The sequence below is a fragment of the Pristis pectinata genome, chromosome 27, assembly GCF_009764475.1.
Source record: "Pristis pectinata isolate sPriPec2 chromosome 27, sPriPec2.1.pri, whole genome shotgun sequence".
NCBI classification, from domain to species: Eukaryota; Metazoa; Chordata; class Chondrichthyes; order Rhinopristiformes; family Pristidae; genus Pristis; species Pristis pectinata.
Genome location: NC_067431.1, coordinates 17,263,060 through 17,289,265, shown reverse-complemented (window position 1 = coordinate 17,289,265; position 26,206 = coordinate 17,263,060). Strand labels below are relative to the sequence as shown.

Here is a 26,206-nt window from a genome sequence, read left to right as displayed (position 1 = left end):
TCCAACCTCTCTTTGTAGCTTATGCCCTCTAATCCAGGCAGCATCCTGGTAAACCTGTACCCTTTCCATAGGCTCCACATCCTTCCTGTAATCGGGTGACCAGAATTGCACACGATACACCCAAGTGCAGCCTAACTAAAGCTTTACATAGCTGCAAAGTGACTTCCCCACTCTTGTACTCAATGCCCTGACGAATGAAGGCAAGTATGCCGTAAGCTGCCTTTGTCATCCTATCTACTTGTGTGGCCACTTTCAGTGAGCTATGGACTTGGACTTCAAGATCCCTCTGTACATCAATCCTGTTAAGGGTCCTGCCACTAACTGTTTACTTTCCCCCTACATTTGACCTCCCTAAAGTGCAACACCTCACATTTGCTCAGGTTAAGGTCCACCTGCCATTTCTCTGCCCATATCTGCAACTGATCTTTATTCTGCTATTTCCCTTTGATAGCCCTCAACACTGTCCACAACTCTACAATCTTTGTGCCATCTGCAAACTTACTAACCCACCCATCTACATTTTCATCCAAGTCATGTATCTTGCAGACCACTGGTCACAGACCTTCAGCCAGAATAACACCCTTCCACCACTACCCTCTCTTTGGGCAAGCCAAATCTGAATCCAAACTACCAAGCCACCATGGAACCCATGCATCTTAATCTTCTGGATTATTGTACTCTAACCAAGGTTCACCACAAGATTAGCATATCTTTCTTGCTCCTATTTTAAGAAATATAGTAGATTATTGTATTTGTACTGTATAACATTAAGGCAATTACTGATTTCTTTTTCCCTGCCAACATCTTCAAAAGAAAATTAGAAGAGTTATCACTTCTGAAATCTGGTCTTTTCCACATGTGTGCACATCTAAAACCAATCAGGTGCAAGCAAGCTATGATTTTGAATTTGAGCCAACTAAACTATCTCATAAAACAATCAAACTTTTTAATTTATCCACTACTGAATACCTGCCATAGGAATGGTGTTGAGGTTTCATCCAATTCTACAGACTTAGTTTTAATGCCATACATTTATGAATTGACATTTAGACCAGGAAAATGATGTAGCCAGTCACTCAGGTTGGGATATGCATACAGTGTGAAGAGATGACACCATCTGACAACCTGTACACCATGGCTCAAAATGAAGAAAGTGGTGTAGCCTGATTTGAATAGAACAGGTAGGAGCTTATTTAGTGGCTATGAAATGATAAGTGCGTTTTCATGCTAGAGTTGATTTATCATCTGTGCTTTTTCCTTGAAGTAGTACTGTCTTCCTTGAGGTGGTATGGTAGGAAAGGTAGCAGATAGACCCTGGAAGGAGCAGGGTAGATGGAAAAAATGTACATCAATGCTGGTAGTCAGATTGATTGAGACTCTTGTACATAAAATAGGGTGTCCAAACTCAGCCACAACCTTTTTTTTTGTAAACTGATTTATTTTTCATGGGCCAAGAGATTGTGAGCAGGGTTTTTACAGCAATAGTTTTAACTGATGGTTAAAGGTTAAATCTTAATGTCAGAGTTTATTTGTGTTGGCAAATGGGATTTTGGGCACATTTAAAATGGCCCCAAGAGTCATGGCATGCAACTATTTGGGCTGTGCAGGCAGAGACATAACCACTCCAGGATACAAGTGTAATCTATTCTGGTTGTTATCCTAGTCTTTGAGAGTAAACTCTGTATTACCAATGATAACTTGTGCAATTTCTTGTTCTTTTTCCTCAAGCCATATCTATTGTACTGGAGAGCTTCTGAAACAAGTGCAAATGGCCAGACTTTTTGATGATGACAAGTATTTTGTGGATATGAAGTTACAGATGAATCCAGGTACAAGTCACAGCCTTTCGTAGCTTTGGGTTTCCTCTGCCATTTTGTAAGTACAAATTTTACCAAATGGCAACTTTCAAATAGAATTTGCATAATTAGTTCAGTTACTCACATAAGAAATAGCAGGAGTAAGCGTTGCAATCCCTCAAGTGCTCTGCTGTTCAGAGAGTATAGCTGGTGTTTATCAATTTCTCCTTCCTATGCTATCCCCATAGCCCGTGCTTCCTTTTTCACATGAGAATATATTTGACAACTGAGGAGTCCTTGTCCCCTATCTTCTAGGGAGGAGAATTTCAAAGATTGTAATCCACTGAGTGAAGAAACCTCTCCATCTCAGCTTTTTAAATAGGCACTCCTTGTTCTGTTTTTCTAATTTCTAGTTGACTTGCCATGAAAGGTAACGTACTCCAAGCATTTACTTTGTAAATCCTCTAGGAACTTGTCTCATGAGTCTGTTGTTATAATGTCAAGGGAATGCAGGACTAGTCTACTTGATTTTCTCCTTACTGAATAATCCCCTCAACTCACAAATCGATCCATCTAGCTAGTCTTTGTAATGCTGTCTCTAAGGCTTTGTAACACTGTCCTCCCTTTCCTGGAGAATAGTGGTAAAACCGCAAGCATATGCCTGACATGATTTCTCCATATGCATTAATTAAGAATTGTTTATTTTTGTACTCCAAATTTTGCAATATTAAGGCTAACATTACTTTTGCCTTTCCTCATTGCTTATTTTACCTGCATCTTCCTGTGCTGTGTCCCTTTTGATTATCAATGTTATAACTTTTTTTCAAAAAACCAATTCTGCTTTTCTATTTTTCCAACTGAAACACCTGATACTATTAAATTTCAATGGGCTGGGGTGGTAGCCCATTGATCCACTTTTTACCTGGTTTCCTTTACCCTCATTTTCTGGTGCTTTTGAGCAGTTAGAAACTTTTTTTTAAAAACTAACAGGTGGGAGTAAAGTCTAACTGTTGCAAAATGACAATATTCCAACAGATATTAGGCTGTTTATCATTCTGAGAAGTAATTATCCTAACAAAAATGACAAAAATATGTTTGCTTTCCTTTGGAAGCCTGGAAGGTTTTGTCTACTTTGTAGTCCAGACAAAGTAGACAAAACCTTGTGGACTTGTGCTTGTGTAGTTTTGGAGCTTTGCAAGCTCCTTGGGACTTCAGCCTTCATTCCCTGACTGACGAAGTATTAGCATTTCCAAGCGAAAACTTTAATTTACTGAGCCTGAATGTGAAAACGGTTACAAAAGATTTGTGTAGGAAATTTGTCACGACAAAAGTTTGAAAGCTGATATTGGGCTACTCTCCCATTATCTTGTTGCCTGGTATGGTCAGTCATCTTCCAACACTGATGTTCATTGCTAAAAGACACTTTGAATATAAATTGTTTCCCTCAAAGTTTTGCCTAGTGTGTTTCCAAACTTTACCCACGTGACCATTCTTAATAAGTGATCATAAGAACATTTTGTTTGTGGAGAGTATTAAATCAAAACCTAGTTTTGTTCTTGCTTTCTCAATTAGGTAATCCTTTTTCACCCAAGGAGCAAGTCCAGTTGCAGCCCGTGCTTTTGCATTGGCTGCCTGAACACAGGTCCACACATGGAATTTGCAGTGTAGATGTCTGTGTGACTGAGTACCACACCAGACATATGGTATGCATGCGTTTAATGGGAAGCTATATTAAAAATGAGAAAGGAAGTAACACATTGATAAAGTTAAGACTATGTGGTGTGAAGAGACTTTTTTTTAAATGTAGGGCATAAACATTCATCATAGCCATTTGCTTCACAAGTCTTTCTTGTGAAATAAGTGCTGTACAATTCTATATAACACTAATTGGTGTCTACCAGTGTGTAACACTAATACCTCACTCAAGTCAGACCCACAGATCTAATATTTACAGCTTTTAAAACTTGAATGTAATTTGGGTCTCTTTTTTTCTTCCTCATTGAAAACGTTAAGATGTCGTTTGGGAAGCTTTCAAAAACCTCACCACTGCCTCACCTGCCAGGAACCTAACAAAGCATCAGCTGAACAATTTTGTCCAAACATACTTCGAAGATCCCGGACAGGAGTTTGAGAAATGGACACCAGAGGACTGGAGTGACCAGTAGGTACAAAAGTAGTGCATTATTCATGGTCTTCCTAGCTCAGTATTACAGCTGTAGTGCTGAGGTTTTTTAAAAAAAACCTTGAATGACAAAGTAGGCGTGAGAGCCAAATAGCCTATTTCTATACTCCAACTTCTGCTCAGTTTTGTCCATCAGACTGAACACTTTAAAATGGCCTATAAAGTTCTCTTAGCTAGTAGCGCTCCTTTTTCCCTTAGTCAGAAGTTTTAAGGCAAAACTCAACTCAGCACATTGAGAAAATCAGAACAACTACAGATGCTGGAAATCTGAAATAAAAATGAGAAATGCTAGAAACATTCAGGTCAGGCAGCACCTGCGGAAAGGGAAATGGTTAATGTTTCAGATGCAAGCCTCTTCATCAGAACTGGTAAAAGGAGAAAACAAGTTAGTTCTCAGTAGGTGGGGAGGGATGGGTAGAACAAATGGAATAGATCTGATTGGGTGAGACTAAATAAGTGAATATAGCAATTCATTTGTCCTCCTGTGTCTGTATAATGCTCTTAATAGCAAGGCTGTGGGATATGTCCAGCAGGCCAGACCGATGGTAAAAGAAACACAGAGCCAAAATGATGACAGGCAGAAATAGCCAGTTCTGATATAGACAGAAAAAGAATGGGTCAATTAAAGTTAAGGAATTCAATAATAAGTCCAGATAATCTAACTATACATCCATTGCTGGACAGCTGAATGTGTAATCCTTTAGTTCGGATGTTAAGTGAATTTGTTACTATATTGTGCATTTTCACAACCTCAACCTTACAACTACTTGTAGTGTTTTTTGAATTGTAGTCACTTTTATGATATGGGATCTGCAAAATTCCATCAACATTAGGCTGTTTTGATGTGGTTAAGGATAATGTTGACCGGAATAGTGAGAAACTCCTCTGCTCTTCAAAATAATGGCAAGGAATTCTTTTACTTGCAGCTGAGATTGCCAACAGCACTTTGTTCATCTAAAGTCATGGCTGTCTGTTCAGCTGACATTTTGAAGAAGAGCAGAAATGCTGTGACGAGAAACAAATGTCTGTGTGATCCTCATGGCTTCAAAACTGCATTGATTCTACTTGCTTAATTTGCAATCTGTCGTAATAACATCATGAAACACTTCAACATGCTTTTTTTTCTTGAAATGTGATAAGGCACAGTATAAATCGGTGGGTTGTGCAGGAGTATGGTATGAAATTAGCAGTATATTTTTTAAAAAATCAGTGCAGCATAATAAACTGTAATCGTTGTACTCTGAGGGACAAAGGCAAACTGATAAGTGACTGAAATGAATTGGCACATGGACTTCTACCCAGATGTGTTATATTGCCACTTGGCAATCACAGTTAGCTTTTGTATTTGCCTGTAATGAGGCCTGGCTCACTGCTGTAAATGGAATAGATATGATGCAAAAGAATGAAAGACGACAAAATGTAGGAATAAAGCTATTCGCCATGATATACATTTGTATTCTTGTGCTCGCTAGCCCACATTAGTAACGTGGGCTTTAAAATTCTCGTTGCTTGCAAAATGTATTCTGTGGCTTTGACTTTTCCTGTCTTTACACACTCCAATTCTATAGGTTTGGGATCCAGTTCTGGCTGCCTTTTTATCCTAGAATTTAATCAATCCACAATTGTACCTTTTGGTTCTTGTCACTTGTGCCTCTACCCCCACTCTCTCTCGGAGGCTCTCTAGTTGTACCTCCTTGAGTTTGATCATCTAACCCAATGTCCTTTTTGTGACTTGCTATTGAGTTCTGATACTCCTGCTGAACATGGAAATTGGGAAATTTCATTACGTAAAAATTGATGTCTAAATGTCATTTGTTTTACTATTCAGAAATCTTTTATGGAGACCTATAGATACTAAAAGTTGGATGTACAAGTGAATAGTGCATTAAAAAGATCTAGGGATGCAAAATACTAGAGGGAAAGGGTTCAGAAGTTGAATTATTGCAGAGCATTTCGGGGAAACCAATTCAGTAAGTGAAGAAAGGGCCCTGAATTAGGGTAGTTAGAAGTGAAGGCCTATAAACTAACATGAGTGGAGATTGAGGAGTTGTGGTTGTAAATGTAGGTCACAAGCCCCACAGTTTAATTAAAATTTCACTCTTGCAGGCCGCAAATCCTCCAGAGGATTTCTGATCCGAATCTGCGACTTTGGGCTACAGAACTGCACGCTTTCTGGAAATCTCTAGGGAGAAAGGTACACGTGGAGTTGTATTTGCAGCTCGGTCATGGGTTTCTCTCTGAATGGATTGTAGAGGATGAGAAACAGACATCTAACAGTGTGATCCAATAGTCATTGCTTCAGGAAGTATTCAGGCATAGTTGCTCCCATCCATTTTGAAGGAAGATCACACAGCCACCACGGGACATGTGAACTCTTGAGTTTCCTCCCACCTTTATCCAGAAATTCAGACATCAAATTCCTGCCTCACTCCAGTTCCTGGGGACAGTTGTGTTTTAACACTAAAGGCATTTTAGCCTTAAATGACCTGTGCATTTTGCACATACATCTAGATAGCAACTAAATGCATTGCATGAGATAATCCAATCCTTATAAACTTGAATTACATAATTTAAACATTCACATAGATAAATAATGGCCTGAGCACATTAACTGATACACATAATTTTAAAACTAACTGAAACCCAGCAAAACCAGACATTTGACTGGTGACCCAGCTTGCTGGTATGAAGGGGTCATTCTTTTGGGAGAGAATGGGTAAGATTACCCTCTTCAAGCTGTTATTTAGAAGAATGAGAAGGAATTTTACTAGAACAGGTAGGATTATGGAAGGGATTGATGGTGCAGGTGCTGAGAGGTGCTCTCCACTTTAAACCTTGTCTTGAGATTGGAGGTAGGCTGTTTAGGCTTGGGTTAGGAAATATTTCTTCACACAGCAATGAGGGCTGAAGGTGTTCAGTCATATATTAAAAGCTGATTGATGTATCCCTCAACCATTTACTGTGTAAACATGGTTGGGTGGAAAACTCGGATATGGAAAGAGCAACGATCTTATTGAATGCTGGAGCAGGTTCATGGGTGTTTTCTTTTCAACTTCTATTTTGTCAGCTTGAACAAATTGGGGTGGTGATTGTATCATGTGCCTGATGCAAGATCTGTTATTAGATTTGAGCAAATGTCATTCCATCCGAATTTGACTAAATTCTCGGTCATTTCAGATTAAAGTGGATGTACAGTCCCACCCAGAACTGTATTCCCAGATTTATGTTCCCAATCCATTGGTTGTACCTGGTGGTCGCTTCAGGGAATATTATTACTGGTAAGAGCTCATTAGACACTTTAACTTTTGTTTTTTGGGGTTTCTGCAGGATGACCTAAGTTTCTTTATTCTTTGGCAGTTCTTTCTCTCCCCTCTTTCCTCTCTCTTCCCCCCCCCCCCCCCCTTTTTTTAAAGACCTTTCTCATCCTTATACTTCCATGGCATCAGATGAAGGGAAATCCTACAGCTGGAATTAGCCTCACCATGTCCCTGCCTAGTGCAATTACCTTGGCAACTCTGTCATTTTAGGGAGGTGAACGTTAGCTTAATTTTCTGATCTTTATCCTATATATCGATGAATTCTGCTGTAAACGTGTGCATTTGTAAGGGGTGTGTGGGTGGAGGATTAGTGGTGATGAGGAAGGTTGGGTTGCCTGCTGATGCTAAAGTTATGACGTTGAAACTGATGGTATGTTGCAAGAGGGTGTGCACAGGTTTGTGAGACATTTCATTTTACCTTGTTTTCAGTAAAACTAATTTGCCGTCAAATAGTACATGTGGGATTTGAAAAGACATGTTTGGAATAGCTGCAGTTAACACAAAAATGCAAAATCGGTGATTACCATAGAGTTGGGTTCTTGATGCTGGAACTGTGATTGGCCTTCTGCCAATGCACAGATAAACTTACTAGCATTGTCTCTGCTGAAGTGACATTGAATTAGAACAACAGGAAATGAATGCAAAAGCTGGAATGTGTAAAGCACAGTGTGACTGGCATCTCAAAACTGCTTGAATGATAGTATTATTACATTGTAGCCTTGTGTTTAAAAAATCAAGCCTGGAAGTAAATGTGGCAATGGTTCTGCCAGAACTTGAATAGAAATTCTGTTGTGGGAATGTACAAAGTTTCTCCAGAGGCATCCATGCAACCAGACAGGCTCAGAAAATCCCAGGGTTGGGGGAGCTTGCTTGTGTGTGCATGGAAACATTAGATTTGACTCTACTGTGAGTGGGATAGTTCATACACTATTGGGTGTCATGTATGTTGTTTAATTTTTCTTCTCAGGGATTCTTACTGGATAATAAAAGGACTTCTGATCTCTGAGATGAGTAAAACTGCTAAAGGGATGATTGAAAACTTCCTGTATCTCATCCACAGGTAAAATGTGAGGGGCAATGTGTATATTTCGCCATCAGGAGAGGGGTACACCTGTATCTTGCAGGTTCAAAGGTGAGATGGAAGCAAAGGACATTGACAAACACAATTAACCATCACTAAACATTGCAATAAATGTGTTAACATGGAATAGTGCAGCACAAGAACAGGCCCTTTGGCCTACAATATCTCTGCAGACCATAATACCAATTTAAACCATGGAGCTGTCTGGACGAGGTCTGTATCCCTCCATTCCCCGTCTTTCATGTGCCTGTCTAAATGCCTCAAACTTTGCTTCAAAATCTGCTTCTATCCTCAAAATCTGCCAAATTCAAAATGCCTCAATCTGCTTCCACCCCCTCCTCTGGCACTCGGTTCTAGGCACCTGCCTCGCAAATCTTCTTTTAAATTTTTCCCCTCTCACCTTAAACCTATGCTCTCTAATATTTGACATTCCCACCCTGGGAAAATATGTTAATGAAGTTAACATCTTTCAGTTGGTTGGGGAGGAAGCTGCATCGTAGCAGGGACACAATTTGAGTTGAAAATACCTTGGGGATAGAGCAAGGGCTTGTACGCTGTTCATAAATAGTAATAAGATATTAAATTATTTCTTCAGCACTTATGAGTGCTGATCTTGGCTGGAATCTTTCCACAGGTATTAATATTTTCTGTGACCACCTCCAATACTACAACACTCAAGTTCTTTTCTCTCTGCTAGCTTTAATCTTGTGCACATCTCAGCTCTACTATTGGCAACCTTCATCCTAGAATCACCGCCATAATGCTTTTAATAGTTGGTTTCTTGCCTTACTATCTATGCCTTTGCTGGAGTGCAATCACACAAAATCTAACACTGAGACAGAGTGTCTTGGAGCATTTTACTGTTAAGAGCTCTGTAAATGCATGTCACCGTGTTTCTGGGAAGTTCTACTGTCCTTGACCTTTAATCTCCCTTGAATTATTTTTCCTATGCATTTTCTCTTTGCGCTTGATTTGACTCTCTTATTTCTTTAATCCTTAAATAATATTTGCTAAGGATTTTGATTTTTTTTCCTCTCCATTGGAAAAATTTAAAGACACAATTAAAAATGCAAATTAATTATTGCTTAACCAGATGAGGACTCAATGCATTATCCATCAGATGCCCTGGGCTGAGATCAAAATCTCACTCTGTAAAATAAACTTTTATTTTCTTTTTGGATTTCCTGGAGATTTGCTTTTTACCATTTGACCCCTGTTGTTTCTTTATTCAGTTTCAAGTTGTGTGCTTCCTCATTTGAGTCCAGTCTCATTTGCGCCTTGCTGCTTCCACCAATCACAGACCACTATTAAACATTGCAAACATCTGTTGAATAAGCCTTTATTAGGTTGGAGGAAGAAGGAAGCAAATTGGAATATTTTACCAGTTGACTTTGTTTTGTATTGCAGATTTGGCTTCATCCCGAATGGAGGACGAGTATATTATCAGCGCAGAAGTCAACCACCATTCCTGGCATTAATGGTAGAGAGCTACATCCTTGCTACAAATGACAAAGCCTTTTTGACGTGAGTTATTTGTCTGCTGTAAAATGAAATCTGCTTGAACTTTTAATGAGGGTTTATTACTTCCAACACTAAGAAGGCTATTGGGAGTGGTGAGACAGCAAAAAATCTTCACTTTTCTAGAACTATAGTCAACTAGTCAATACTAGTTATTTTTCCTCTTTCTCTTGACCCTTGCCAAGTCACTGATGCTCTCTTACACATCACATTTTCATGCTTGGTTTTATTCTTAAAAGTTTGTGATATTTGGTGTGTTGCTGTCTTCTGGGTTGGTGCTAATCTGCACTAACCAGAGATTGATCCCTGAATTCTGCTGGTTTGCTGACATTTCTGGCTTTGCTACAAATGGTCTCTGGATTTGGGCAGGAAATCTTTTTAGGTCTCGCTTTTGATCTCTGATGAGTGACCCTGCAGGCAGGAGCTGAATAAAATATTGGTACTTTTGTTCCCCAGAAGCTTTAGTAAAAATGCAGTGATTTTACGCAGAAAATGTAAAATGCAATACTTAGTCTTGATTTGGCTTTCAGAGAGTTTCAATTGGCATCTCTCAATGAGCCACTGTGGTCTAGTTCTCGCTAATTATTACTGCTTTGTAAAACATGCACTTAAGCCTGTATGGTTCACGGCATCATAAATACCTATAATGCATGGAGAGGCTTTTTGGTCCATGAATGACATGCAAGTTGAAAAATAATTACAAAGACTAATCCCACTTTCTGACTCTTGAACTGTTGCCCTCTAGATATCAGCCAAGTGGTACTAAAATATGGTGATAGTTTTTACCTCCCACCTTTTTCAGCCAATGTGTTCTAGACCTACCACCCATTATTAGCTGGAAAACAAAACAATCATCCCCTAAACCTGCTACCCATTAATTATGTACCATTGGTAATTATTGACTCCTCTGCTAAGGGAGTGAGCTCCTTTCTATTTACAGAATCACCATTTAACCTGTTGTGTCCATGTCAACTTTAGGCAAGAACAATCCAGCTAGTCCCATGCTCCTGTTCTTTGCTCCATAGCCCCATAAATTTATTTCTTTTCAGATGCCTCTCCAGGTCCCCTCTGAACTATATTGAATCTGTATCCCCTTCTATCCCTGGAAGTGTATTTTGGACCCTAACTGATCAGTGTATTTAACAAAAATTGTTGCATCACTTTTCATCCTTTTGACAATTGCCTTCATTCTCTGTCCCCTGGTTCTTCACCCCTCCACCAAATGGGAACAGATTCTCTTTCTCCCTTTGCTTTATCTCTACCTTTTTTGTGATTTTTAAAAAAAAATATCTCTATTAAATCCTCTGACAGCATTGTGGTGTCACAAAGAACAATCTCAGCTTCTCCAGTCGACCCATGGAACTAAAGTTTTTCTCATCCATGGCATTATTTTAGCAAACTGCTTCTGTACTCCAAAACCTCTGCATCTTTCCAAATGGGTGGCACTCCGAGCTAGACACAGTAGCTCAGTTGTGGCAAAAACAATGTTTTATAAAGGGATGTCATGGCTTATTTGTAGTCTATTCCTCTATTTAATCAGAATCAGGTTTGTTATCACTGACGTACATTGTGAAATTTGTTGTTTTGCAGCAGCAGTACAGTGCAAGACAAAGATGTAAAAATTACTATAAGTTACAAAAATAAATAGTGCAAAAGAGAAATAACGAGTAGAGTTCGTGGACTGTTCAGAAATTTGGTGGAGGGGAAGAAGCTGTTCCTGAAACATTGAGGGTGGGTCTTCAGGCTCCTGTACCACCTCTCTGAAGGTAGTAACATGAAGAGGGCATGTCCCAGGTGGTGAGGGTCCTTAATGATGGATGCTGCCCTCTTGAGGCACCGCCTCTTGAAGATTGCCTCAATGGCAGGGAGGGTTGTTTCCATGATGGAGCTGACTGAGTCGGCAACCCTTTCCAGCCTCTTTTGATCCTGCACATTGGAGCCTTCATACCAGGCGGTGATGCAACCAGTCAGAATGCTTTCTACTGTACATCTGTAGAAATTTGCAAGTCTTTAGTGACATACCAAATCTCCTCAAACTCCTAATGAAGTAGACCCACTAGCGTGCCTTCTTCATGATTGCATCAATGTGTTGGGCCCAAGATAGATCCAAGGTGTTGATGCCCAGGAACTTGAAACTGCTTGCCCTTTCCACTGCTGACCCCTCAATGAAGACTGGTGTGTGTTCTCCTGACTTCCCCTTCCTGAAGTCCACAATCAATTCCTTGGTCTTGCTGACGTTGAGTGCAAAGTTGTTGTGACGCCACCCAACCAACTGATCTTTCTCACTCTTGTACGCCACCTCGTCGCCATCTGAGATTCTGCCAACAACAGTGATGTCATCAGTGAGTTTATAGATGGTGTTTGAGCTGTGCTTAGCCACACCATCATGAGTGTAGAGAGAGTAGAGCAGTGGGCTAAGCACGCATCCTTGAGGTGTGCCTGTGTTGATCCTCAGTGAGGAGATGTTACTACCGATCTGCACTGACTCTGGTCTCCCAATAAGGAAGCCAAGGATCCAATTGCAGAGGGAGGTACAGAGGCCCAGGTTTTGAAGCTTGTTGAGTAGTACTGAGGGAATGATGGTGTTGAATGCTGAACTATAATCAGTAAACAGCAGCCTGACGTATATTTTGCTGTTGTCTAGGTGCTCCACAACTGAGTAGAGAGCCAGTGAGATTGCATCCACTGTAGGCCTATTTTATAAAGCCCAGGATTCTGTATGTTGCTTCAATCACTTTCTCAAACTGCCCTTCCACTTCCATTAAAATATTCACACATACCGAATACGTCCCTATTCTTGTACCCCTTTTAGCATTTTATTCCCTAGTTTATCTTGCTGCTTATTCTTCCTACCAATAATGTAGCAATTAATATTTCTCAGCACGAAGTTTCTTCTGCCACCTATCCACCCATTCCATCAGCCTGTCTGCATCTGCTTAATCTGTTACTATCCTTCTCACAATTCACTTTGCATCAAAGTTTCATCACCTGCACATTTGAAAATTTTGGGTGTACAATTTACATCCAAATCAATAATATGTGTAAAGCAGTGATCCTAGTCTAGGCCACAGGGTGAACTTTACTGGATACTTCCCTGCGGTCTGTGAAACAAATCCTCACTGTTGCTGTTTCCTGTCCAGCCATTTTTAAAATCCAATTTGCTGCTGTTCCATTTTTTAAATTCCAGAGCCAATTTTGTGCACTTCATTTATATTCTTTCCCTTCCCCAAACCCTTGGCCACCTGTTCCAAAGAAAACCACCCAATCTAGGTAATTTCTTCCCAAAACTCTATCGTTGAGCCTTGGCAACACACTTACAAATCTTCCCTGCAACCTCTCCAGTGCTATCACATCTTTCCTGTAATGTGATAACCAGAACTGGATACAGGTCTGGCTGGTAGGAATTCCCTGTCCTTTTTTGATTGAAGGACAGAAAACAAATATCCCATAAACTTTCATAATTGCCTTACTTGCATGTCTTGCTATGTACAAGCACCCATGCGCACGGAATTCAATATCTCTGTTCTTCTATACTTGTATTTCTTATGTAATCCTTGTTTGTGCTCTCCAAATGCACTAGCTTTTACTTCTCTGAATTGGACATAATTTGCTATTTTTTCTTTATCTTCCTTGCAATCAACTTTTGTATCATCTGCAAACTTGATTCTGGCAATTAACTCTAAATCATGCCATGCACCAACAAGAGCCGGGGATCTAAACATTGAACCCTACTGAACTCCATTAAAAACAACCTTCCAGTCACTAAATCACTTGTCAGTCACCACCTGTTATTGAGTCAATTTTGGGTCTAAGTTGCCACCTTTTGCTGCAGATCCCAATGGGATTTTAATTTTCAAGTGGGACTTTGTCAAATGTCTAAATTTGTTTTGTCGCAAATAGCCATTGTTCTGAATGAACAATAACTTTTGTCATCCTTGACCATGAATAAAAGCTGTCCTATTATTGTGTATTATTATCTTGCCCTGCTGGATAATAAGCTTTTTAACTTTTAGCTTTTATTTGTATCAGTATTGATACAAACTGTCAGATTGTCCTAAAACCAAGTTATCCTTGGTCCCTTTTATGGAAGGAAGCCTGTCAGCTTTGCTTAGTTTGTGCTAATGTGTAACAGCAATCCTGCATTGATATGGTTACCACTACTGGGGTTGGGTAAGAATGGTTTGTCCTGCCAGTGATGCATCAGTAACCATAATTATTTACCAAAAATAATTAGATCAAGATCATTGGTATCCTATATCTCCGTGCTTTATAGTAACTGTGTATCTTTTTCAATTAGGGAATGCATTGGTCTCTTAGACAAGGAGTATGAATACTGGATGAAGAATCGATCTGTCTCTATCACCTTAGGAGGCAAAACTCATCATCTGAATCTGTATAATGTTGAAGCAGCTGGCCCCAGGTGTGTACAGTATCCTTCCACTTTTTGTGTTTTATGCAAAGTTCTTTACATAAACATAGACAATACAGTAGCTATACAACTGGCACCAGTGTGAATTTCCTTCCTTCAGTGTTATGGCACAGTGTTATTGTGCAGAAGAAAGATGTTACTGGTGAGCCAATAAATGCTGGACAGGCAGACCAGCCATTTGGGGAAAATACTCATTGCCAGGAATACCTCTGGACGTTTTATTAATATTCTATTTTTATTAAAAATGTATTATTGCTCTTTCCAAAAACAGGCCTGAGTCCTACAGCAAGGATGTAGCATTGGGACAGACTCTATCAGAAGGTAAGTTTTTATGTTCTTGAGAACAATCTTCAAAGTACTCCACAACACTGAAAGGACCTTTATTCACTACCTCGCGCATGCTGTTACCTGCACTAGGGCTATTCTATTAAATTATTAGTGGGTGAAATTATTATTGAATGTTGTGATGTAAGCATCATAGCAGTCGCTGGAAAGCTGCCAATTCTAATCCATTCTTGGATACCTTGAAGTTTCAGACATATGCATGCTTCCTGCAGTTCAAGCGTTGCAGTGATGCTGTAGTTTGTCCTGAGTCCAGCACCAGCATTTTAGAAACTGAGCTACAGTCTTAATAATAATCATTTATTTAATATTCTCACTGTTCAAATGATGAATGTTTGTCACCCTCAGCTGCCCGGCAAGACCTGTGGGTGGAGCTGAAAACAGGAGCGGAGTCTGGCTGGGATTTCTCATCGCGCTGGTTCATTGACTCCAATGGAGAGAATAATGGGACGTTAAAAGATACAAAAACCAGGCACATCATTCCTGTTGATTTAAACTCCATCCTTTGCAGGAACGAGCAAATCTTGGCATTGTTTCATAAGCAGCTGGGTCAGTACCATAATTGAGTTGGCAGAGAATTTTGCATTTTAATAATTTGTTTCCCTTTATGATCAATAATGGCATTAGACACTGGTTAACTGACAAGTTGTCTCTCTGCAGTTTGTTGGATCTTGCTGTGCTTGCTGCTATCTCATTCCAGCTTAGAAATATTTCCCTGCAAGTGCTTGGATTCACATCCTTTAGAAGTATTTCCTCCAATGAGAGCAAACCTTGATTTTTGACACAAAGGTGTTCAATAAGGTGTAGACCTGCTTGAATTTTACAGGTATGACTTGAGGAATGATGGCCACAGCTCATGAGCCTGAAATGCAGTGTTGCTATGCATATGCCCAATGAAGACTGACCAAGGCTGAAATGATGTTGCCTGTTGTGTACAGTGTATCTAATGCAGTACCTAATCAAAATTTGCAAGGAATGTGGAGTGGATCTGGGTATGTTTGACCCCCATCCAGTGCTGGGTTAATTAATTTCTACAGATAATCTCAGTGCCCCTGCATACAGAAAGGAGAGTGGAATTGTGAAGAGTATCTCCTCATTTTACTGCCAATGATTCCTGCAGGATGCAGTTGTTGGGTGAGATGTGAGAAACAGAAGTAGAAGTTTGGTCCTTTGTGCCTGCTCTGCCATTTTGATCTTTTACCATGGTATCATTTTCCTATGCTCTATTGACCTCTGCCTTGAATAGACTCAGCAGCTGAATCTCCTCTTTCCCCTGTATAGAGAATTCCAAACATTCATCGCTTTTTGGGTAAAGAAGTTTCTTACCAGCCTGAATGGCCAGCTCCTATGAGGCTGTGATCCCTAGTTCTAGACACTCAGCAGGGGGACTGTCATCCCTGCATTTCTCCTATCAACCCCTTTAAGAATTTTTTCATTTAGATCACATTTTATTCTTCTAAACACAACAGTATAAACTGGTCTGATCTCTTTCAATAGGACAAACCTCCCCAGGTAACCCCTCCAATCCCAGGAATCAATCTGGTGAATCTTTGTACTCCTTTTATTGTAAGCATATCTCTTCTTGAATGGTAAGACCAGAACACAGTATTCCAGGTGGGGTTTCATTAGGGTCCTACATAATTCCAGTAAGATATCTTTATACTCAAATTCTCTGACAATGAATGGCTACAGAAGTTTGCTTTGCTTTGCTAAGAACATGCTGTACCTGCAAATCAACTTTAAGTGATTAGTGCACAAGGATACTCTGGTCTACCTGAGCAGTATGACCTTCCAATTGCTCACCATTTAAAAAAAATGCTCCACTTTTTTTTAAAACCCCCTAGCAATGTGGTGAAGGCCAATACAATCAGGCAGCAATCTCATTTTGAAGCCAAAATCCATTGACAAAACTTCATTTAATTTCTGTTCTAAGGAAGAGCTGGTTCTCAAACATTTTTCTTTGCCTTTCATACACTGATCTTTTTCAGCATTGTCCTTTCTATTTTACTTGAGGTCTCCCTGCTCTGTCTCTGGCTATTTCTCCAGAGAGGCTAGACAGTTTGGGTCTGTATTCCTTGGAGTTTAAAAGAATGAGGTGTGAACTTTTATATAAGATACTAAGGGGGTTTGACAGGGAAGATGTTAAGATGTTTTCACTGGTGGGAGAGTCATGTACAAGAGGGCCTTGTTACAAGATAAGGGGCTGGTCATTTGAAACTGAGGGTAGTGAATCTGAAATTCTATACACCAGAGGCTAGTGAAGCCCAGGTCATTAGAAGTATTTAAGGTAGAGGTAGATAAATACTTGAAAGATCAAGGAATTGAAAGCAATGGGGAACTGGCACAGAAAAGGTGAGGTCAGCATAAATCAGTCATGATCACATTAAATGGTGGGGCAGACTTGAGAGACCTGGTGGCCTATTCTTCATCTTGTGTTCTCCAGTCTTGTGTGGGAATTGTGGATCCTAAAGCAAAAGAAAACTGCAGATACTGGAAATCTGAAATAAAAAAAAATGCTGGAATGCACAAGGTCAGGCAGCATCTATGACATAGATGGTGAATAACCATTTGGATCAACTTTTCTTGATACAGATGCTACCTGACTTGCTTTGTATGTCCAGCATTATCTGCTTTTACTGGATATCTCAAATGCTGATCAATAAAGCTCTGAGAGCTTTGAGCTTGTCCCAGTGTACTAATTTGCTTTGTGAAGGTGTGGGTGGACTCTGTGAGGGATGGTAATTCATTAAAAGCCATGCATATTGTAGCAAGCTCTACTTCTCTCTTTCACCCATACTTGAGATGCCAGTCTGTGTCAGAATTCCAGTATGACATCCCTTGATATTGTGTCCCATTTCATTCCTCTGCCAGTACCAGCTCAGCCAATGCACTTGTCTTTGTTTTCCAGGTAACTTTGCTAAGGCTCAGTTCTATAACGAGGCCAGGAGCAAACGGATTGATGCCGTGCATGAAGTTCTCTGGGACAAAAAACAGGGAATTTGGTTTGATTACAACTTAATGAATAACAGGAGCAATGCTGCATTCTATGCTTCCAACTTGGCTCCCCTCTGGGCTGAATGCCTTGCTGAACAGGTTCCAGGGCAGGCTGCAGAGATGGTAATCCGTTACCTCGAGGTATTTCTACTCGTTTGTTTACCCTGACTGTATCCCGTGTAGATGGTTAGAATGGGGGAAAAAGCAGCCTTTGGTCTTGAGTGAGTAAATGCTGTTGCTGACTACAGTAAAACATGGGCATCTGAAAGACGTGGTTATTTCCAGTTATCTGTTCTCTGGGGAATCCCTGATCGTCAGTGACCTTACAGGATCATGGACACCAGCCAGTATAGTCATTAGGATTCGGATGGACTGTTATGGGGTTGTTTGGGCAGGGTTGGGGATTGGTTGCAGAGAATGACCTGGGGGTTGTGGTAGGTGGGTGAGATTGATTTAACCTGTGTTGCATCCTTTTCCGTAGCAGAGGATGGAGAGTTGGTGGTTCCTACCACTGGCTCTTGCATATTCCAGCAAGAATTACTGGATATGGTTGTGTTATGGATTGAGCTCAATCAGGATGCTTATCTCAGCCAGAAGCCACCTGTTGGGTGATGGAAATAAATTGGATGCTGCACTTTGATTTCCAGGACCACCAACTCCTTGGGTATAGGAATGGAATCCCAACTTCCCTGGTGCCAAGTGATGAGCAGTGGGATTACCCCAATGCCTGGCCACCCCTCCAGCAAATCATCATCGAAGGTAATGCAAACTTTTATTTCAGTTGCCATTTTGTGACATGGGCCACTGAGGTGTCTATCAGTGAAAATTCTTCTAGGACAAACTGCCAAACCTTTTCAGTTTTTGAGCAAGTGGGATACAGTAATGTTTATACAATAATAGTACAGACTTAAACCTGTTGATTAGACAGGTTAAACTAATGATCAGACTTAAATCAGTTTTTCCAGTGCTAATCAATTAATCTGCATTGAATGTGGAGGGTCACTGAGTGTGCTTTGTCAGGAATAGGGAGAAAAGCAAATACTTAAGAGGATTGATTTGTTAGTGTCTGATTCTGATCACTAGCAGTGGGTCCTCTGAGTTTGCCTTCCCTCTTTCACTAGGGTTATAAAAGGAAAACATTACAAGTGTGAATACAGTGGGGAGTAGTCACCATGTCCCCTTTAAACAAAAAAACTGAGTCAGTGCTACGAGAGGACCCCTGCCTCCTTTCCCATCTAGCCGTTACCTAGATTAAATGTCTGATGTCAAGTTCCAATTGCATGCACATACCCATCTCCAGCTCACTGCTATCAAATGTTGCCGTTGCTTTTCTGACATCTAGTCCTGTATGGAATGCAGTGGCAGCACGGTAGTGTAGCAGTTAGTGTGACACTTTACAGCACCAGCAACCCGGGTTCAATTCCAGCTGCTGTCTATAAGGAGTTTGTACGTTCTCTCCGGGTGCTCCGGTTTCCTCCCACATTCCAAAGACGTACAGGTTAGGAAGTTGTGGGCATGGGGCATGCTATGTTGGCGCCAGAAGCATGGCGACACTTGCGGGCTGCCTCCAGAACACTACGCAAAAAGATGTATTTCATTGTGTGTTTGGATGTACATGTGACTAAAGATGTCTTGCTTTATAAGTACAAGGAGAACCAAATCCATGGCTTTCAATGTCATTCCCTCCCTCACCCAGCCCCACTTACCATTAAGTCTGATCCCTTGGTCATTGTCACCAGATGAGCTCAGCAGTTCATAATAGTGATCTTCTACTTAAACCGAGTCTACAACCCACCTCCATCATTAAGACCCACTTCTGTAATACCTCTTAAAGATTGTGAAAGACCAGGATGAGAGTATTAAAATTGCTCATCATGCATCAGGGGCTAACGTAAGTCTGCCAGCAGAGGGATGCTGGATGAAGGAGATAGTCTGCAGAGTTTTGAAAGGAGTCGGATTAACTAGAAATGGGTGATAGGTGTTGCCACTTGGTGCACAGGATGGTTGAATCTGAAGGTTGTAAAGAGATTGATGAATGTTTTGGTAGCTAACAAGCTGAGGTGAGGGCAGAGTTGGGCATTGTTTCAGAGGTGGAAATAGGCAGAACTGAAACATGGTTATGAGCAGTCTGGTTCAGTATAAAAAGAGCCAAAGATAGTGTGGAATTAGCAGCAGTGGTACTGAGTTTGTGTTTGGGGACAAAGGTGTCGGTTTTGGGTTTCCCAATATTGAAGAACTGTACATGGCTTTCATTCTAAAGGAGACCATCACTGTGTACTTAAAATGAAAATTGCAACTACAACTTTTGAAGGGGTAACTGAGAATCCAGAATGGCCCAGAAGCCTCATGTATCATACATAGCATCTGTAATACATCTGTAATACATTTTTCTCTTTGCAATATTTTTATTAAATCCATGAAAAAAATACAGTACATGCATCAAAAGTAAAAATACTACTGAATACATTGTAATAAGTCGTACTTAGGATTACAATACTCTAAATCAATAATCACATATAGTAGTTAGTTAATAAGGAAAGAGAAAAAATTGAAATTTTATTACAAAAAAAAATCTACCCCCACTACCAAAACCCGAAGCTGTTAGATAGAAGAAACAGCAAGGAAAACCCTTAAAAAAAAATGTAACAGTGTCAGCCAATATCTGCATTTTAGTCCCCAAATCAGAGATTTTGAAAATAATTCAAAAAGGGTCCCCACAGGGTTTGAAAGTCTAGGTTAGATTCAAAAACTGAACAGCGAATCTTCTCTAGATTCAAGTATGACATAACATCCCGTAACCATTGATTTTTAAGAGTTGTAATTTTGAAAGTGAGATACATTAGTAGTTTGGGATAGATGGAGAAAAGATAAGATAGTGGGGTAACCTGTGTTAATAAAAAAGCAATTATTCTGTACTAAATTATTTGACCAGCATTTGATCAATCACTCAGACCTTCTCTATTCTATCATATTTTGAGTACGTGAAGGAAGGATCTTGGTCTTTGAAATGTCTGGATGGCCATATGACTTGAGCTTTTATTCAATTTGATTTTTTTTTGATAATATAGGTTTGGCAAAGTCTAAATCTGAAAGAGGTCAGAGAATTGCATTCCAGCAAGCACAGAAGTGGATTCAATCAAACTGGGGTTTGTACAAAAAGCACCAAGCCATGTTTGAAAAGGTGAGTTTGAGTTTTGTTTATTTGAACAACCAAGCCTCACTAAAATGCCTGTGCAGGACTGGTATGCACAGTGCACCTCTTATTCAGATGAGCTGTACAATACCATTCTCACTCGGAGATTATGCACTCTTCTCTGCTGGGCACAGACTCCTTTTCTGTCTAATGGTTCCTGATATGTGTAGAATCAGATATCCAAGGTCTGCAGTGTTCTGTCACAAAGAAAGGAAAAATTGGATTGGGCAGATCTGTCTGGGTCATGGCCTTTTGTCATGAGGATTTTGGCAGGGTTGAGGTGCAGAATTCGCCTTTTAAGGCAGAGATGTGAAGGGTGGGTTATTTCCTGGATGACAGTTCAATATATCATGTTAATCGCTGCAATTACTAACAGTTCACCATACCCAGTCTAAATAGAGAAAGCATATTAACTCTGCATATGTTTAATGGCTAATCACGATTGCCACACATACACTTGATAGTAATACATTATATAACTGACCAAAGTGTAAATCACATGAGAGTTCTACCAAATCATACTTATACAAACCAGCTTACTTTTCATTGTGTATCAACCATTTCTTTTTTAAAAAAAATCCTAATTATCACCTGTATCTAACTCTTTTTGGTTTGAGATTTTTCCCCAAATTGGTTGTGTGTAAACTAGAGCCTGTAGTGTCTGATGTTGAGTTTATTGCACTTAACAATAAAGCTTCCTCATTGATGAGGAGTCAATTTGGCCACTGAGTTTATTTTATTTGAGTAACCTGTTTCTGTGTTTTTTCAGTATGATGTGAATGGTGACAGTCAACCAGGCGGGGGCGGAGAATATGATGTACAGGTCAGCATTTCTTCCGAACTTCCTTCCTGGTTCAGGCTCCTTTTGAAATGCTGTGATGCTAAACAGTCTTTTATCATTAGTTCTGCAAGGGCCAGGATGAGCAGCAATTTGGAGAAACGTGTTTAAAAATAAAAAAAATTGGGACCACTTAACCCACAATGTTGTCCAATGAAGAATGTGTTAAATTCCAGAAGACTATAAAGCCTGGAGAATTTTTCTCTATAATAATAGAGCTTCCTATCATCTGTACGAGCCTGCTTCCACATTTTGGTTTTCCATATTTCCTTATGACTTGAAATAATATTATTTGGCCCATTTGAGTCTATGCCTGCTCTCTGAGCAATCACTGTAACTTATTCTCCCCATGTTCCCCTCAACTTCCCCTCCCCACCCCCTGCCATCCCCCTAGTTTCCACCACTTCCCTACACACATTAAGGGTAAATTACAGTGGTGAATTAACCTACCAACCTGCACGTCTTTGGGATGTGGGAAGAAACTGGAGCATCCAGAGGAAAGTGGTACATTTGCAGGGAAAACGTTCAAATTTTACGCAGACAGCACCCGAGCCCAGCATCGAACCTGGGTTACTGGTGCAGTGAGGTGGCAACTCTACCAGCTGTGCCAGTACTCCACCCCAGCAATTCAATACAGACAGGGCATTTAGCCCATCCTGCCTGTACCAGCTTTATTTCAAAGAGCTATTATAGTTGTTCTACTCCTTGCTTCCCTGTGGAACTGCAGTTTCTCTAAATTCTCCTTAAATTGTCATTAAATCTCCCTCCATTATCTTTTTAGTCGGTGCATTCCAGTTTGCACAACTCACAATTTACTCTTATTAAAATAAAATCCTCATCCCTGTTTTTTAGTTATTTTGTTTGTGGCTGTCAGCCCTTCTGCCTGTAGAAGTACTTTCTCCCTATTCTATGAAACCCTTCATAATTTTGAAGAGCTCTATTAAATTCCTCAATTTTCTCTGCAATTTGGAGAACAAATCAAAATTCTCCCTTTTCTGGTATGATTCTTGTAAATTTTCTTTATAAGATGCCATTTGTCAAAATATTGAATAGCTGGAAGCCAATGTGGGCTGTTGAGCCCAGGTGCAATAGGTGAATAGGATTTGATGCAAGTTAATAATTGGAATCAAAGTAGAACTAGATTTTGATGTACAAAGGGTGGTCATTTGACCCATTATCCATGGGGGGGAGGGGAAGTGGAACTATTTGGGGTCTCACTTCCCAACTTTTTGACTTTGGCCAGGTTATGGCTCTTCAAGAGCTCATGCAGGTGCCTTTCTGAAATGCATGAGTAATGTGTTGTTTCCACCCCTTTCAGGCTATGACCTCCAGACTCTGGCTGAAAACAAATTCTTCAACATTGTCTAATCCTTTCATTTTAAATCTGTGCCCTCCAGTTATTTACCCTGCCAAGGGGGTAAAAGACATCCTTGCTAGACCCCTCATAATTTTGTTCACAATTTAATCTCCCCTCAGTCTTGTCTTTTCTGAACAAAGTGATTGCAGCTGGCCAGTTTTTGATTGGCTATCTGGAGACTGAGGGATAGGTGGCTGGCAGAAGAGTGGTGGATGCTTGGAGATAACCTGGTATGGATGTGGGTTTCAACAACACATGATAATATTGTAGAGATAGAAATGGGGATACTTAATTATCTGACAGATCTCTCAAACATTCTCAAATTAAAAAAAAAGAAAATGCTGGAAACACTATGGAAAGAGAAATTGCTTTAATGTCTCAGATCGAAGACTCTTCATCAGAATACAATTACTCTATTTCATTTCCAGATATGTGCCAGAGAGGGGGAGTTTGTAACATAAACCAATGCCAGCAGCTTCAGTTTTAATAACTTGTTAGAACTTGAATCTGACTCTTCAGAACTAGATGTTAGTTGGAAGTCTGCCAATTTAGAGTATGTGGAGAAGTTCAATTAATACCAATATGGCACAGAAAGTGGCCATTTGGCCTACTAAGTCTATGCTCGCTCCTTGTAGAGCAATCCCATCTGTTCCATTCCCCTTTTTTTTGTCCCACAGCTCTGGAAATTATTCTCTCTCAAGTGCCTATATAATTCCCTTTTTGAAGGCAGTTGATTCATTGCCTGTAAGGGTAGTGAAAGCAGCAGATTCCAATTCCTAACTATTGAGTTATTTTTTTTAAACAAATCCTAGCATTCCCTGTTTGTATTTTTTGTCCACTATTGGGAACAACTTCCTTCTATTCACCCTACTGAATCAATCTTTCAAATCTCCTTTCAACCTCTGCTCTAGAGAGAAGAACTCCAGCTTCTTCACTAAAAAAAAATTGTAGCCAAGATTCCCTCATTCCTGGAACAATTGTAGTAAATCTTTCCTGCACTTTCTCAGGCATTCACATCCTTCCTAATGTGTAGTGACCAGAATTAGAAGCTGTATTCAATTTGTGGCCAAACAAATGTTTGGTACATGTTTGGCAGCTTTTGCTTTTATTCTTAATGCCTCTGCTATAAATCCTGTGATCTAAGATGTTTAACTAACCATTCTCTCAACATGCCCTGACACTTGGGAGAGTTAACAATGAGGTAAGGTGGTGTGTTGCAGCATAACTGTGGAGCTAGAAGCATTTGGAATGGTTGCCAAGGAGCAGCATGTAGATGAGAAAAAGGAGACCAAGGACCTTTTGGGAGGGTGGGGGGGGGGGGGGGGGGGGGGGGGGGGAGGGGGAGGTGTTTGTGCAGAAACACCATGGGTATGACATAGGAGCTGGAAGAGTTACCTGCAGATGATCATCTGAGTATGAAATGGTACATGAATACAACCAGATGAGTGCATCCCAACTACTTGGATAACTGAAGAGCTGCTGATCTATTTGTTCTAAAATCAAAACAAACCAGTGTCTGTATTTTGTGTATATTTGTTTCTGTTGTATGTTGGGGATTAATTTAACCAACTGCTTTCAGCAATCAGCTGGAGGAAAATGTTGTAAGGGACTGGCAACAATGTGTTGAGTGAGCATTCTTTTGGAAATTTCCTTAACACTCCATTATTTAAATATGGATGAGATTGTGGTAGCCATGAGCATGAGAGAGCAGAGAAAAACCCTGATCTGTTCAGGTAATTGTGTTCCTGTTTAACTTTGTTCTATGTTCCCAGGTGGGGTTTGGATGGACAAATGGAGTGGCTTTAGAGCTCTTGGATCAGTATGGAGACCAACTCGCATCAGGAGTCATGGAGCTGACCAGCTTCACCTTGCATGCTGTACTTCCAATCTGTCTTCTGTTCCTTCATTTCCAATAAACTAGCAATATTGTCAAAAAAGTCTTAATTTAACTTCCATTGTCAATCAGCCACAGCTTGTCCAGTTGGGTATGGTAAAGGATTCAGCTTGGTGACTGAAATGAGAGGGGTGCATGGAGGGCATGAATGTATTTCTAACAAAAAAAAAGTTGATTCTGTGGTGATTGTGCTGAGGTGTGATTTCTGTTGGTGGAAGTTGTTGCTCTTTTCTGTCAATTATTTCCTCTAAACATTTGTGATTGTATGACATATATTCTATGCTGGATGAAATGCAAATACAGCAAAAAATCCAACAATTCTGGTGATTTGTCTACTGCTCACCATTTATTTTAATTATATAGAAGAGATGCTTAATGTTGTACTGTTGAGGTTCAGATGAGGACATTCTAGCAGTTATGAGCAATGCCACATTAGACCTCAAACTGTAGGGTTGCTACAAACTGATCTTTGGAGGGGTGGGGAATGTTAGTGAGTGATCCCTGATTCCATGATAGGGTGTGGGGAGTGCATACACAAGTGATGAGAGGGTTGTGTGGGCAGAGGGTGAAAGTATAAGTACTCATTACAGTGTGATCAAATGTCCTGTTGATATTTGTACAGAGAACTACACATTTGGTGGAAGTATTGTCTTATTGAAAATGAACTTGGTTGATCCCAAATGATGCCTGTAGAAGTATCAAAACCATGTGTTCTTTTAGGTGAAGTAGAATTTTAAGCATTGGGTCAGAAAATTCAGATATAGCTCAGCCTGGAGTAGTCATTCAATTTTTTTTTGTTTACTTGCATTACAATTTCTCACATGTTTCCCTCATTGCATGAGACATTCAGTTCTCATCCTGCATGGGTGCTGCTTCAGTGTGGGGAGAAAAAACTAATTTTCACGTCTGTATTTATGGTTTCCAGTCTAAATGTAGACTGACAGTTATAATTATGAATGCTAATAGAAAATATAGATGAAATATAGTCATAGACCTAATGTCAGGGTGAGTGACCATGGATGTAACAACACTTAATGAACAGTTTGAGAGGTTGTGCTAATACTGGGCTGTCGACAGTAATCTGCACCCTTTTGGTCCTAACCTGTCAATGAATGAAAACGAAAGTACGAGGCGAACCCGCGTCCTCCCAGCCGGCCTCCGTTGTTGTTACAGACGTGGACCAGCCAGCACGTTAGCCCCGCCCTCTCAGACGTGGCCCAATCATTGCGCGCACCGGCGCCGGCCCGCCGGTGACGCGGCCCAAT

At 40.2% G+C, this 26,206-nt stretch overlaps 1 protein-coding gene across 1 annotated transcript in view; it reads left to right on the top strand.

The window, feature by feature from the left end:
• The window catches only part of treh (trehalase (brush-border membrane glycoprotein)), a 28,635-nt gene extending 3,455 nt beyond the window's left edge, over positions 1-25,180 (top strand). The window contains exons 2-15 of the mRNA XM_052039919.1: positions 1,729-1,829; positions 3,810-3,957; positions 6,085-6,172; positions 7,156-7,256; positions 8,263-8,355; positions 9,784-9,900; positions 14,192-14,314; positions 14,595-14,644; positions 15,014-15,214; positions 17,574-17,800; positions 18,307-18,418; positions 20,728-20,840; positions 21,622-21,675; positions 24,820-25,180. Of these exons, the coding sequence (XP_051895879.1) occupies positions 1,729-1,829; positions 3,810-3,957; positions 6,085-6,172; positions 7,156-7,256; positions 8,263-8,355; positions 9,784-9,900; positions 14,192-14,314; positions 14,595-14,644; positions 15,014-15,214; positions 17,574-17,800; positions 18,307-18,418; positions 20,728-20,840; positions 21,622-21,675; positions 24,820-24,963 (1,672 nt within the window). The 3' untranslated portion in view covers positions 24,964-25,180. The remainder of the gene's footprint in view (positions 1-1,728; positions 1,830-3,809; positions 3,958-6,084; positions 6,173-7,155; positions 7,257-8,262; positions 8,356-9,783; positions 9,901-14,191; positions 14,315-14,594; positions 14,645-15,013; positions 15,215-17,573; positions 17,801-18,306; positions 18,419-20,727; positions 20,841-21,621; positions 21,676-24,819) is intronic.
• The last annotated feature ends 1,026 nt before the right edge of the window (positions 25,181-26,206 follow it).